The sequence below is a fragment of the Lutzomyia longipalpis genome, chromosome 2 (assembly GCF_024334085.1).
Source record: "Lutzomyia longipalpis isolate SR_M1_2022 chromosome 2, ASM2433408v1".
NCBI classification, from domain to species: domain Eukaryota; kingdom Metazoa; phylum Arthropoda; class Insecta; order Diptera; family Psychodidae; genus Lutzomyia; species Lutzomyia longipalpis.
The window spans coordinates 17,796,623-17,812,090 of NC_074708.1; the positions used below are offsets into that span (position 1 = coordinate 17,796,623).

The 15,468-nt window shown below is 37.6% G+C and overlaps 2 protein-coding genes across 3 annotated transcripts in view; one reads left to right on the plus strand and one right to left on the minus strand.

Moving 5' to 3' along the window:
* Positions 1-9,507, minus strand: part of LOC129791075 (multiple epidermal growth factor-like domains protein 8) — a 29,959-nt gene extending 20,452 nt beyond the window's left edge. For both annotated transcript variants that reach the window (XR_008750664.1, XM_055828995.1), the window contains exons 1-5: positions 8,947-9,507; positions 7,127-7,318; positions 6,583-6,999; positions 4,566-5,089; positions 1,706-3,077 (exon numbers count right to left, since the gene is read on the minus strand). Coding sequence is in view for 1 of the 2 variants with exons in the window: in XM_055828995.1 (XP_055684970.1) it covers positions 1,706-3,077; positions 4,566-5,089; positions 6,583-6,999; positions 7,127-7,318; positions 8,947-9,174 (2,733 nt within the window). In the remaining variant the exon portion in view is untranslated. The remainder of the gene's footprint in view (positions 1-1,705; positions 3,078-4,565; positions 5,090-6,582; positions 7,000-7,126; positions 7,319-8,946) is intronic.
* Positions 9,508-10,045: 538 nt separating this feature from the next.
* Positions 10,046-15,051, plus strand: LOC129791077 (ATP-dependent RNA helicase WM6). Its single transcript, XM_055828997.1, has 6 exons — positions 10,046-10,749; positions 10,956-11,360; positions 11,632-11,750; positions 12,622-12,753; positions 14,365-14,767; positions 14,840-15,051. The coding sequence occupies exons 1-6, from the start codon at positions 10,551-10,553 to the stop codon at positions 14,851-14,853; spliced, it is 1,272 nt and encodes a 423-aa protein (XP_055684972.1). The 5' UTR covers positions 10,046-10,550; the 3' UTR covers positions 14,854-15,051.
* Positions 15,052-15,468: the final 417 nt, after the last annotated feature.

The window sequence follows — 15,468 nt, forward strand, 5'->3', positions numbered from 1 at the left end:
TTTTAAGCCGAAAAAATACTAAATTTAAAGCGAATATGTACTAAATTTAATCCCCAAAAGTACTAGAAAAAAGTAAATTCTAACCGAGAAAGTAGGAAATTCAAACTAAAGAAGTAGGGGAAACTGTGGTAATTCGGTGAATTTTTGGGAGATAATTTTTCCTGAGTTCCATGGAAATATTTGAGATTTCCCATGAGAACTATCTTATAGGAAATTTTCCGGGCTACAACTTTGTCTCAGACGATTTTTCTCTACCTCAATGGGAAAATGCTTTTTCAGGCCATTTTCCAAACCCTTCCAAATTTGCCTGTACCAAAAATCCTGGGGTAAAACGGTTAATTGCGTTTTTTGTTCGCTAATCTTAATTTAATGAAATTATTTTAGCAAGGCACTATAATATCTATTGAGAATGAGAGATTTGTATACCAATTAAAACTTTTTTTTAATAAAAAAATACAAAAAATTAAAAAAACGTTAAATTTAAGAAATTGCATTTTTTATTTTTTTAGTTTATAAAAATTGGTAATAGTGAGTGATCAAACATCGTAAATTGTATGTAATAGTTATACTGATAAAGAAAAAATATTTTTTTCAAAAATTTAAAAAGTTATTTTAAAAAAACACCAAATTCACCATTTTGCCCCAAGCGGTACTTTTTACTATCAGTGTTTTACGGGAAAACTCGGAAAATTTTTTCGGAAAATTCAGATTAGATTCGTGTTTAGCAATAGTTACTCTGTCTAAAAATGCATTTGGATCAAAAATATTGCAGAGAATTTCGCCAAAACTGAATTTGTAGTTGAGTGGTCAGAGTAACTTTGAAGTTCGAAAAATTTGTTTTTCAAATAAAAGCCAAAATATTGGATTAATTATTATGAAACTTTCTAGGCTTAGGCAGGGGTAGGAAGTGCAACTACTGACAATATTAGACAGATTAGCTCTCACTGATTCGTGAGATATTAATTTTTATTTTTTTTTCAAATTCACCATTTTACCCCAGTTACCCCTACTAAATTCTAGCTGAAAATGAGAATACAGTGGGACCCCAGTACAACGACCACTTGGTTGAGCTACTCTTGCACATTGAAAATAATGAGTGTGAAGAGTACATCCGAGTGGTCGTTGTACTGGGGTCCCACTGTAGTGTAGTGTGTACTTTTAATAAATGAATTTACTTCTTAAGTTTGATTTTTAAAAAGTACTAAATTCTGGCCGAAAAAGTATTAACTTCAATAATTAAAAGTACTAAATTCTAGACAAAAATATAAAGTAATTTCTAGCTGAAAAAGTATACTGAGTAGAATGGGAAAAAGTACTAAGTTTATGCCTATAAAGTAGATACTAAACTGAATTTCACTTCTTTGACTAGAATTTAATACTCTTTAGGCTTTAAAACTTAAAAAATGAATTATTCTTCTGTTGAATATTTTGATTTTTTTGGCGAATCATCCGAATAATCAGAATATTTTCAATCAGATAAACACCCCTTGGTTTACACAAAGAATACTCTTGAGGGGTGAGAAAGATTTCTTTTTTTTTTAATTAAAAATTAACAAGAAACTTTATTCAGTGACCAAAAAATCCTTCAAATCTGTAAAATTTGTACTGAAATTTCAAGAAAATTTCAAAGGTTTCTTGGCCGCTGAATAAGGCCCAAGATTTGAAAATAATCATCAAAAACATTTAGAAAATTGATTTTTTTTACCTGCAAATCAACCATGATACGGCTGCTCTTGAGCGGCGGCCATTGAGCCATTGTGCACTGAGTAGCTTCCGTTGAGATGTTTGCCGCCAGCGTGATGTCCCCATTCGTTGACATCCGCAGCGTGGCATCGGAGTAGCTGGCACAAACACGCAGCATCTCTCCGGACTTCTCCCACGAAGGCGGTGGACGGATAAAGCCGGCCAATCGTGCCACCATGTCCCCATGGAAGGATTGTTCGGTGTGCGTATTAGATGATGGAGCATTGAAGTCCACCATTGTGGCATTCACGATGGTCACCTGATCGGGCATTGTCCAATTCACGGGATGGAGGTACTTGATGAATGTCAATCCAGGACGTTTATCGAGTTCCGTGCACTGATTCGCCGCAACAATCTCCGTACCCTTTGTCCCCCACCATCCGGGTGATTGTGACGGAGTATCCTCCCCACAGACCCCATAATTGTCATCCTTGTGATGACATCGAGCATTCTGAACGCACCACGTACACTGCCCCAAACCCAATTTGTGCGCCACTGTCTGATGATTCTTCTCCACAATATCCACAGCACCGTGCAAGAGGCACGAATGACAATCCCCAAGAGCCGGACAAATTCCCGGACAACGCGTTGTCTGCAAATTCGTCGTACAATTCGCCCCAACTGTTCGTCCATAGCAAACCCCATCGGCTGAACACCACCCGCATTCCGGATCGGAGAGACATTCCGTGACACTTGTGTGCTTGTAGCAAAGTGGCTCCGGTTCAAATGTCTCCTCATCCTTAATCACCAGCATCGGTGGAAGAGTGTACGCCAGGAGATCCCCATTGACATTCCCATGATACCCTCCAACAATCAGCAGGGTATTCTTATTCCTCAATGATGCCGCGTGCGCAAACACCCCCTGTTGCTTTGGATACCGTGACCTCTTCCCCACACCCAACACATCCTGATTCACCCACGTATGGCATCCCAGATGATACAGGTACATCTGATTGTCGTAGCAAATCTCCTCTTTGTTGTGCCGATGCGAATACCCTCCAAAAACAATTAAATAATTCCCCACAATGGTGGTCGTGTGGAAGGCCCTCTCACGCGGAATGTAGGCATCCCTCAGCGGCGTTCGTGGGTACATAATCTCCGTCCAATGCCTCTTATCCAGCTGAAAGGCAAACATCCTGTCCGATAGCTTCGAGAAGCGTGCAACACCCGCAACAACACCCCCATAGACAATCAGGGAATTTGATGATTTGTGATAAACTGTCGTATGGGCTACAACACGAACATCCAGCACCTTCCCACCGCGTGGGGTCACCTCTTCCCACTGCTCATCCCCATCTTCCTCCGTCTGCCCCAGCACTTTGATCCTGAACATGCTGCAGGAGTCAAAGAAGGAAGATTATGCTGAATTAGCATGAAATTTATTGCATTTTCTCAAGGAGATTAAATTCGCTTAAAAAGAAAATTAAGCTATAGGGGACAGTTGGGTAAGTTAAGACGAAAAAATAGAATTGTGACGTCACTGATTTCATTTTTTGGGCAAATCTTTGGCGATTTGTAGTTTTTTGGTGATTTCTTCCACAATTCTCTTCAAGTTTAATGGAATTCTTTTTCTCTCCACGAATGAAGGGTTTTCCCATACACAAACGGATAAACTCCTTTATGTCTCAAAATTTTAGAATATGGTGTTGATACTGTTAAAAATCTTTTCCATTCTTTCCTTACAATTCGTCAGTTAGAAGATTTTTTGTATTTTGAAGAAAATCTTATAGGATTTTTACATTTTATATCTTTCTTTAATCGTGTTTTTGACGGAAAATTACTTTTCCAGAGCTCTTTAAGGATCTTTCTGGCCGTTTTTTGGACCAACAAATTCTTTATTTCTTTTTAATACTTATTGTAAAATGAAAAAAAAAGTGATTGAACACTTGGAAAATCGAAGTTTCTAACCTCAAAAGTTTAATCTTCATTTTTTCTGAAAAGAAAATATTTCTCCAAGTTTTCTTTCGACCATATTGAAGTATTGAAACTTTCCTATATAAAGATGTAGAATTTATCAAGAAATGTTTAATAGATTTTAATTCTTTGGCTATTATATTGAAAAAAAAGTAGAATTGGCCACTTTGGCCAGCAAAATCCTCCAAGGGTTCAAAACATCAACTGTCAAAATCTTATAATTACTAATAAAAGAAAAATTTTTGTCAGAATCAAACCCATTTTTCATTTTTAAATAAAAATTTAACAATAGGTAAAAAAAAAACTTTTATTTTCCTTCATGCCCAGCAATAGCAATTAAATGATTTTTTTTAATTTTATTAAACTTGTCCTTCGTTCTTAAAAAACATTTTAAAAAAACCATTAAAATACCCATTTAAACAACAAACAATCTCCCCGCATTCCCCTAAATTTTATTACAAAAACCATCTGACTGGTCTGTGAGCTCATTCGAGAGATAATTAAAATGAGCAAAATGGGTCTGCTGCTGAATAATCCACACACTGGAGAAAAATGGATTATCAAATAATGCGCACGTGTCACACGCGAGAGTTCTAAAATAAAATAAGGAATACCTAATAATAGTAAAAAAATCACATTCCAGCAAATCTAGCAAAAGCCAGCGCAAATTCATGAGCAAACAAGGTAATTGCAATGTGGTTGAAAATTTTGTCAGAATGAGCAAGAAAAATAATTATTTAAAAATGAAAATTCATCGCTTTGAGCTATTGCGCAAGCTTTTCAGACTTTCTTTCCTGTGCGCTAACATCGACGTGCCCCTGAACTGCGCGGGGTGTTGGGTGGGAAGAAGAAGAAAAAAGAAAAACAAGACATAGGCACACATCTTTGCAGATTTATCTGTGACTCACCGTGATGAGAATTCTCCATTGTCTCGACTGCCACCGAACAAGTAGAGGTAGTCACCGGCTAAAGTGAGAGTGTGTCGCGTGAGAGCTGGTGGCTTCACCGTTGAATTCATCGCCCTCAGCGTCCACTCTCCGCCCCCATTGGAGACATTGTAGAACCACAGATTGCTGGACAATCCTCCACTGGCCAATTTGCCCCCATAGATGATGAATCCATCTGGCATGAGGCACGCAGCATGACCATACCGTGCTGTGGGACGCGATCGACCGATAATATCCTCGAGAATATCATCGGTCGTGCGATTTATGTGCGGATGATTCGTTGACTGTTTATCCCGTATGGCCAGCTGATGGTCCGTGAGGACGGTGGAGAGAGTATTGCGGAGAAATGAGGCTGACGCACTCAATCCCCACTGGCTGCTATCTGTCTCCAGTGCCTCCTTCACGTGTGTCTTATCGAATTTATGTGAGCTCTTCAATTTCATGCCCCACTCATCTTCCCAGCGGCTCTTCTCAAAACGATAAATCTACAAGAATTGCATGCGCCCAAATGAAAGAGAAACCGCGCGCGAATAAACACCATGCGGTGTGACAAATATATTTTTTTTACATTTTAGTATTAACAAAATGAAATAAACAATGGTGGTCATAGAAAATGCAAAATAGTATATTATTGGAGTGTCAGGTACTTGAGGTATTTGTGGGATTTTCTAAAGAATTTTTTCTGATTTTTTATGGAATTTAAAGGTTTTTATTGAGATTTTAAAATTTATTTAAAGATTTTTTGAAATTTTTGCTATGTTGAAAATCTTTTGAAATTATAAAAAGTAGGATTCGTGGTATTTGAGGAAGAATATTTTATTAAAAATTATTCTTAATCCATTAATATACAACAAAATCTTCAGGTATTATTTAGGAAAGAAAATATTAATTAGGATTTTCTTGAAATAAAATATGGAATTTGTGGTATTTGTGGTACTTGAAGATGGAATTTTGTAACTGTTGTTAGAGATATTCTCCAATTTTTTTTTATCAAAATTATGGGCACTTGATAATTGTTCTACCATAAAATGTAATTATTTTTCAAGAAAATATTTATGGGACTTGTGGTATTTTAGGCATTTGAGTTTTTTTTAATAAAATTCATGGGATTTCGTGAGTCTTTTTGTGACGTATTTTTTTTTATAAAATTCAATTTTTTCCCTTATGTCCGCACCAAAAGATTTTATAAATAGACGAGGTAAATTGTCGCTTCGCTCCAATTTACCTCGCTCCGCTTCGCGGGGATTTGTTGCGCTTCGCGCAAATTTTAGAATGAGAAAAATTGTGATAAAGCATGCACTAAACAATATCAAAAAAAATTGTAAAGAGAAAAAGTGAAGTTCACACAATATTTATGGCGCCAAATTCAAAAAGTAGTCAAAAAAGCATGAATTTTATATGGGGGCTATGTGAAGGGAGGCTCTGGGGGAAAATGAATGTCGTTGGTAAAAACCGCCTGGTATCAGTAGTCTCTGTACCAAATTTCATCGCGATCGGACCAACGGTGTAGAAATGCATAGCTGTACAGACACGAAATCCTTTCTTTATTATATAGATTTCAAGGATTTGAAGGATTTGTAAACAAAAAAAACTCATTTTTATAATACTGCGGATTGCTTTATGATTTTTTTTTTAAGGATTGATAGGATTTACGGTATTTGTAGGACTTATGGACTTATTATAAGTAGGTACAGAAAAATCATATTTTCTAATTTTCTTACAACTTACAAGGACTCTAGGAAATATTTATTGCGTTAAAGGGAACTCTTTATAATTTTTCTATAAAATTTAAAATTTTTGTTTAAATAATTAGAAAAAAAAACATTAAATAAACGAAAAAAAATAAACGATTAAATAAACGAAATAAAACTTTTAAACTTTAGTCCAAAGTCTCACTTTCAATGACCACCACTGTATTTCACAAAAGACTGCTAAAAGAAAAAGAAAAAAATGGAGCAAAGGCAAATTGTTTATTTACCTGCAGAGAACTGAGAACATTATTGAGGTCGTAGCCACCGAAAACGTAGAGAGAATCCGTTTCGGGCACATAGACTGCCGTATGAGCGGCACGTGGGGACAGGCCCTCAATGGAATTTGAGAGCCAGTGCCATTCATTGCCCACCGGGTGACTTTTGTGGAGGCTACAGCTCTGCCCTGAAAACTCATCGCGGCACTTGCATTCACCCGAGCACACGCCGTGTCCTTCATCCTCACCACAGCGATCTGGGCAGGCATTTCCACTGCAATCCACCCCCATCCAGTCTCCGTGGCAAATGCATTTGTGATTCACGCACTTGCCGCGATTTGTGCAATTATTCGGGCAGTTCGTGACGGAGAATTCAGCCTTGAAGCCATCCAGTACGTAATTCGTATCGCTGTACAGGAGAATTAGCATCTGTTGCGTGCAATGTCAGCAGAATGCATGAAATCGAAAAAGGCAAGGACCCCACCAAATTACAAATTTTCATTTGAAGCTGAACTCCTCAAAAAGAAGATTTTTGTTTTTTCGGAGGAAAACTTACACTTCCGGACGTGGCCACCACACGCTGTGGCTCCGTCTTGCCGCTAAAACTGCCCAAAAGGGGAGACCTGAAGCTATCCCCGTCGTATACGAAAATGTAATCATACGAGCATTCTGTTCCCATACTCCGGAATGTAAGTGTTATGTATTGGCTATCGTTTTTCGCCTTGATTAGCCATTCGCAGTGTGAATCCTAGAGGAGAGATCGCGAGAGAGAAATAAAAACGCGCCAATTAGCACACCATTTCCATACAATCTTGCGTCTCTCTGTGGCAATCAATTATATATCAGATAAAGCTCTTCTCGCTCATTCAGAGAGATGCCTAAGTTGCTGCTGCTGTTGCCCTCCCTCCCCACCTGCCTCCCAAATCTCGACCTCACTCTAGCGTAGGTGAATGTATAAAAAACAATGGAGAGGAGATTGTTTGTTTAGCAAAGTGCTCGCAGCTAAATTCAACAATATTCCTTCAATAAACTACATACATATTTACTAGTTAAGATGGAAAATCTTTACGTTTCCAAAGCTTTTTTGAGAGTCTTCGACATAAGATACTAACTTTTTATGTTTTGTTTGCAGAGAAAAAGATTTAATTAACAATTTTTTTTTCGCTTAAAACATTTAGTCACTATTTGAAGTGTGTTTTAACCATTTTAGCATCCTCTGAATGATATTTAGTAAAAGATAATTAAATAAAAGTTATTTATCTTATGAATTTATGTAAAATAAAATTTTTTTAGCGTCAGTTGTGATATAAATTAATTAAGTACGCATAATAAAACTTTAATTACATCGTTAATCTTCCAAATATGAGTCTGTTCTGTATAATAAATAAAATAATACATGTAGCAGTTTCATTCAAAACAAGATTGTTAGCCGAGGGGTTCTAATTACGGCCCATTGTACTCGACCAGTGAGTATGAAGGTTCGAATCCCGCCGAGGTGTCAACAATTTTTAATCTTTTTTTATGTGATTTATTGATATTTTTTTACGTTAAAAAATCCTTTTTAATCCTTAATTCTATAAAGGTGTCCTATAAACTATCCAAACAAGAAAAAAAAACAATTTTTCTAAATTTTGAATATCCTGGTTGGGATTTCCGTTAAATCTTATTAAAATTCAAATAAACTAAGGGTGCAATAGTTAGAAGGCTTAGTTTATATCTAAAAACTCGCCGGTTCGAGTAAAAAACTTGCTAAAAAAAAGAATATCTTTCTCCATAACGTGCAGTTAGAATATTTATCATTTTTTTAAAACATTTGTTGTGAGAATTGATACACTCTCATTTGTTAAAATGCCCTCACGTTGTACTATACTGAATGCCCCCAACTCCATTAAAAGATGCATAAAATGTTTCAAAAGAGATTGTAAAAAGATACTTTTCTTTCATATCTGACAAGAATCTTCATTTATCCGAAACTTCTGGGAGAAAAGAAACTTTGGAATTGTGACGGGGGCGGGGGAGCAGAAATTTGGCTCTGACGACTATCTGACGAAGACCGGAAGTTGCAGATAAGTAAGAAGATACGCTAATGAGTCACGAAAGATTCTAAAATTATTGTAACAGAGTTCTTGAAAACGTTACGGACATTACGGTCTGGAAAATTCAAAGAATTTAAGTAAAGAAATTTTTAGAGATTTTACACTTTATCACTGAGGACGTTCAATACGGTCTCACTAAATTTATAATTCAGTAATTAATAAAATCTAATAATTAAAATTAAATGTTGAAACGTTTGATTGATCAATTACAATACTGCTGCACCTTCCGCGGTTGGAGGTGCGAGCTTGGTGGGGTAATTTGGCTGAAAAACGGCATCACCTGAGTGTAATTGAATCCGGACGGACCATCGCTGATCTCCCCGTAGGGCTCCGTGAAGATCCTCCGGGTTCGGTCGCATGGCTGATTGGGCGGCGGAGTCCCGGGTGGGGCTGCCACCCGCAGAGGCTCCGCTTGAGCCTGATTTTGGAGGATGGCAAATAGGAGGAGAAGTGCGACCCCCACGGGCCACGACCTCCTACAGCCCCTGACGACTCTCCTGGCCATCATTTGTGTGTTCTTTGTGTCTCATCTGAGTAAATCATGTGTGGTGACAACGATTGCGACGGCCGCAATTTCCAGCACTCTCTAAAAAACCCCCAAGATCCCCAAGGTTCTGTCGCGCTCTCACTGTGGAAGTGTTCTTCTTCACTTTTTAGCACTTTTTGCACTCTTGCACCGCAGTCCCGGCACCTTTTTCACATTCACCGTTTGCACCACGCTCATTGAACACCGTCCTGCCCACTACATCACTGATATGTGAATTATTTTGCACAAATTTCAAGCGGAAATCGCGGAAATAAAAATTTTTCTTCCAAAAGTTTTTCTTTTTGACACTTTTGACAAGTTGAACCCAGTGGGACAACCACCCACTACAAAGTTAGTACGCAGTGTTTCCAACGAGAATTTCAAATTTAAATTGACCGTTTTCATTTTTTCGCGATTTTCTCACGGTTTTCCCCAAATTTTCCGTGAAAATTGGATTTTTCGGACGCGGAGACGGCGGGAAAAACAAAAGTCGCGAAAATTAATTCCGGGGGAAAAAAGTCGTATAAAAAGACAAAAACGAAAACTGCCGGCGGCTTTTCCCCCCAAATTAACTTTACAGAAAAACCGCTCGAAAAACCCCCAAAACCCCCCGGAACACATGCCACCCACTAACAAAAACCCTCCTGCGGCAGGAAAACCCGGAAAATTGTATCAAAAAGGAGAAAATTGAGTTTTCCCGCAGCCGCCGATTTTTTTGCGCACTGCTCCTTTGGAGGTGAGTCAAAAATTACGTAAAAATCACATTTTCTGCATGGAAAAACAACACAGAGGCGCCGGAAAAGCTAACAAAGAAGCAGGAAGAACGAGAAAATCAGCTGAAAAGCCGGAAAGTGGCACCAAAGGATTTTCCCGCAGCCATCAAATATTTTCGGCACAGCACACCAAAATTCGCGCGTTGGAGCAAAGAATGCATTTCAAATTCTTTTTGTTTTTTTCTATATTCAATTGACGCGGTGCCACCTTCTATGCAAAAAAATCCAATTTCCCCGGAGAATTTGGCGGAAAACGTGAGAAAGTTTTGAAAAACTCTTCGTGTGAGTGAGACAGTAAAAGTGAAGTGTGCGAGTGAGAGAACCGAGTTGAGTTGACACGTCAAACATGCAGCGCCACCAAACTTCATGGTGGTTAGTTAGTATGAAGCCGGCGTTGTTGCGAGAGAGTTTGTGAAAAATATTTTTGCCATTTATCGTTTGAAAATCATCCAAAAAGGACGCAAATTTTTGCAAAAAGTGTTCCTTGTGGCTAAAGGATTGTGGATTAAGTGAAAAATTGTGTGAGGATAGTTTATTTGTGAGAGTAAAGCGAGAGAGAAAAAAGTTTTCACACGCGGTTGCAAAATGGCCGACAATGATGATCTTTTGGATTATGAAGATGAGGAGCAAAATGACCCCGTTGTTGCGGAAGTCACCGACGCCCCCAAGAAGGACGTCAAAGGTACCTACGTGTCCATCCACAGCTCCGGTTTCCGTGATTTTCTGCTGAAACCCGAAATTCTCCGGGCCATTGTGGATTGTGGCTTTGAGCATCCGTCGGAAGGTAAGCAAGGGGGCTCATTTGAGGTTATGTTTGGTCTGTGGGAGTTTTTTTTTCTTGCTCAAAATGATGAAATTTTTGATAGGGACATCAGAAGTAACAGATGATCGATTTATCAGAAATCTGATTTTGCGCATTCCCATCCGGAAAGATGTTTCCGGAAGGAGTTTGTGGATGGAGATTAATTTTTTTTTCTCTTTGAATTGCAGTTCAGCACGAGTGCATTCCACAGGCTGTCCTGGGTATGGACATCCTCTGCCAAGCTAAATCCGGTATGGGTAAGACGGCGGTGTTTGTCCTGGCGACGCTACAGCAGCTGGAGCCCACGGAGAATCACGTGTACGTGCTCGTGATGTGTCACACGCGTGAGCTGGCATTCCAGATAAGCAAGGAGTACGAGCGCTTCTCCAAGTACATGCCCACCGTGAAGGTGGCCGTCTTCTTCGGCGGGCTCCCAATTCAGAAGGATGAGGAAACCCTCAAGAGTACCAATCCGCACATTGTTGTCGGCACACCCGGACGCATCCTCGCCCTCATTCGCAACAAGAAGCTCAATCTTAAGCACCTAAAACATTTCATTCTCGATGAGTGCGACAAAATGCTAGAACAACTTGGTTAGTATTTTATTTTTGTTTTTTTTTATTCTTTTTTTTTATCAATTCAAAAACTTAATTTTTTTACCTAAAATTTGTTTTTCTTTGAAAATTTTCCTTGAAAAACTCATTAAAAGGTCTTTAAATGCGTTGCAAAAGGCTTATCAAAAGTCTCTTATCACCCGTACAGGGTATTCCCTCATTAAAAATCTCTCAAATGAATTTAATTAATTTCCTAACAATTTTTTAATTACTCAGAAGATTATTAATATTCTTTTCTCCTTTTTTCCAGATATGCGTCGGGATGTTCAGGAGATCTTCCGGAATACGCCACATGGGAAGCAAGTAATGATGTTTTCGGCCACGCTGAGCAAAGAGATACGTCCAGTCTGCAAGAAATTCATGCAAGATGTAATTAGTTGAACACTTTATTCCTCCTGATTTACTTCTACCATCAAACCATCCCGAGACACAGCCTCCTCCTCCTCCAGAGTAGATACGTGTTCAGCCAAATGTGTCACATACTTTAATTGGTTTGTGCGGCGCGCGGCTTACTGACTCTACGGTGGATGGAGCTAGTGCCAAACCGGGGACAAGTTATGGGGTCCCTTTTTTGAGAGAGTCGCACCACTACCTTCCCCCGCATAAAAGAAAAAATGTGAGATGAGATCGGCCACAAATCGCGTATTTTTGGGAAAATATCTTCTGGGGAAATTTGCAAAAGAAATAAGGGGTTGGGAAAAAATGGGGCAGAGCCTGGATAAGGAGAATCCTGACGTCGATGGAGCACCGAAGGGAGCTTCCAGGGAACAGCCACATGGACAACGTTGGACAGGAGGATTCCATGGAGAGGCTTCACTTGAAAAATGAAAAACTATAAAATCAAACAAAACTAAAACACAAAAATCTAAAATGAAAGTGATCCGAATTCCCGAACAATGAGAGAGATCTTCAAGCAGGGCTGCAGATTTCGAGAGAATTTCGTATGTTTTCTACATCAAAAAATTAATTTTTCTATAAAAGCTTTCTAGACCTAAAAAAAAATATCTACCCATTTTCGCCGATAAAATCACTTTAAAATACTTAAAAAATAAATCACAAAAATAATACGGAATTGCTAAAGAGAAAAAAAGGAAGAGAGCCTGGCCAAAAAAAGGGATGTGCCACAAAGACGACCATTCTGGACCCCATAACGTGTTTAGCTGGACTAATGGTTAATGGTGGAGCTGCGGAGATGGAGATTTTAACTAACAAATCCTTTTTTGCTCCTTTCTCTTTGCAGCCAATGGAGGTGTACGTGGATGATGAGGCAAAGTTGACACTTCACGGATTGCAGCAGCACTACGTGAAGCTGAAGGAGAATGAGAAGAACAAGAAGCTCTTTGAACTACTTGACGTACTGGAGTTTAATCAGGTTAGTTTTAAATTATTTTTATGCAAAAACACTTAAAAAATCTGTTAAGCCTTTAAGGTCCGCGATCAATCTATCGAGCTGATTAAACTAAAAATGATTTTTGGGGGTTCCTTTGAGCTCAAATAAGACATTTTTAGCAAAAAATCCCAAATTAAAAATTTTCGGTTTTTCGTCCTTCCTGATCCTTGTGAGTTCTTGGGGATATCCTTTTGTGGTCATTAAATGATCAGGGATTATAAAGACATCCTTGTACTAATTTGGATTCAATATTCATAAAATAACTATACAAATTGAAACATTTTCAAAATCGATCTTTTGGGTCAGCGTATGACCCAATGGACCTAAAGGGTTAACAATGTTTTATTCAACAAAATAGTATTCTGACCGATTGACATGACTTTAAAGAATAATTTTGTCCAATTTGTTTCAAGCAGCCAAAGTTTGTTTTCAATGAATAACTTCTGCTCTTTATTTAATTTTGTTATTTTAACCCTTTCGCGTTTTTTGGTTCATACGTAGGACCACACGTGGAACATTTTATTTTCACCTAATTTTTTGAATTTAACATTGGAGAACCGAACAATTTTTACCTACGTAGAGGATCGAAATGGTCACAGTGACCAACATAATAAAAAGGTCAAATATTAAATGTTTTGTTAATTGTATATCTGTTTATTGAATGAGGATCGAAAGTTTAATTAATTCCTAATCTAATTGAAGTATTTTTGAACTCAATTTTTAAATAATTTATCAAAAAATTAATAATGAAAAAAAGTTTCGTAGAATCAATGCAAAATTGCCAATTCAAATGAAAGTTTTTGCTATAATTTTGCCGATTTTCTTAATAAGTCTGAATAATCACTTCATTCAATTCAGTTCTCTAAGTAACTACCTGATCACTTCCGGCAATAAAATGAGTTCACACTAATGATTTTCATTAGTGGAAAAGTTAACAAGTGATCCTGATTTGGAAAATATGCGGAAACATAACCTCAAAAGGCTGTCAAAAAAATGTATGAGAATTTGAATGGCCACTGTGTCCATTTTCATCCTCCGCGTATAATTTCGACTTTGATCTTAATTATTATCTGATAAAAAGGAAGATATTTTCCGGTTTTTCTTTCACCAACTTAAAGTAATTGAAATTCTTTAGATAGATGTGATAGATAGGTCCAATACATTTTAATCTATTACGATTTAAAAACTCGAATTAGCCAGTGTGTTCACATAAATTCTCTAAGTGTTAATTGTTTTTCCAAGTTATAAAAAAACGCAAAAGAGGTCAAAGAAGACGTTCTGACTGAGAAAAGTCCTCTGAAAATATTCACAGAATTAATATAGTGATAAAAACAGCGCATGTTTCAATGTTTCATGAGGACACGAAAGGGTTAATTAAATAACATCAGTCTTTTTGACTATTTAAATTCGCATTTTTATCATTTTATTTTAATCATTTTATCAATTTGGCTCAGAACATCATTTTGAACAAATGAAATATTTTGCTAAAGTGTCTTTTTTTTATTTATTTTTTCTTCGAATTTTCTTCTAATAAGAGTGAAGAAAACTCTTTAAATAATAAAACTAAATTCCTTCCTTTTAAAACATTTTTAGGTGGTGATCTTCGTAAAGTCCGTTCAGCGCTGCATGGCACTGGCTCAGTTGCTGACAGAGCAGAACTTTCCTGCCATTGGTATTCACCGTGGGATGGTGCAGGAGGAGCGTTTGTCGCGCTATCAGCAATTCAAGGACTTCCAGAAGCGAATTCTCGTGGCGACGAATCTCTTTGGACGCGGTATGGACATTGAGCGTGTGAATATTGTCTTCAACTACGACATGCCCGAGGATTCGGACACGTATTTGCATCGCGTTGCCCGGGCTGGACGCTTCGGTACCAAAGGACTCGCCATTACATTTGTATCGGATGAGGCAGATGCAAAGATCCTCAATGAAGTGCAGGATCGATTTGATGTGAACATCACGGAACTTCCGGATGAGATTGATTTATCGTCATACAGTAAGTTTTTCTTTTTAAATATTCTCTCTACTAGAATCATAAATTAATAATTTTTTCTCGTTTTATTTGCAGTTGAAGGACGATAAAAACAGGATTATGGAGAGACAACCCAGATAAATATTAATTAAGCGAGTTTTTTTTTCAAATATTGTACAAGCTGAAAATGTGTGTTCACATTTTTTAACCCGGCTGATTTTGGTAGATTTAATTCTCACAAAATTTCACATTCAATGGAATAATCATTTTTTTAATCAATAAAAATTAATAATAAATGTGAGAAGGAAGATTTTCTTTTATTTTTTGTTTATTTCTACACCGTTGGACCGATCGCGATGAAATTTGGTACAGAGACTACTGATACTAGGCGGTTTTTATCAATGATATTCATTTCCCCCCCAGAACCCCCTTCGTAGCGCCCCTAAATAATTTTTATACTTTTTTGACTACTTTTTGAATTTGGCGCCTTTTTTGGTACATTTTGTTGAAGAGAAAATGAGATGGATGCATTTCACCGCTATCCGTCTCCCTCACACTTTCAGTTTTTCGCAATTTTCTCGTGTTTCCCGCCGAACTTCCCAATGGAAGTGCGTTTCTTGTGACCAGGAAGAAACTTTTGAATTTTTGGCATCAAAAATTCCAGAAGTCACGAAAAGTTCGTTAAAATTCAAATTTTATTATTTGGCGTGTTTCAGATATTTCCG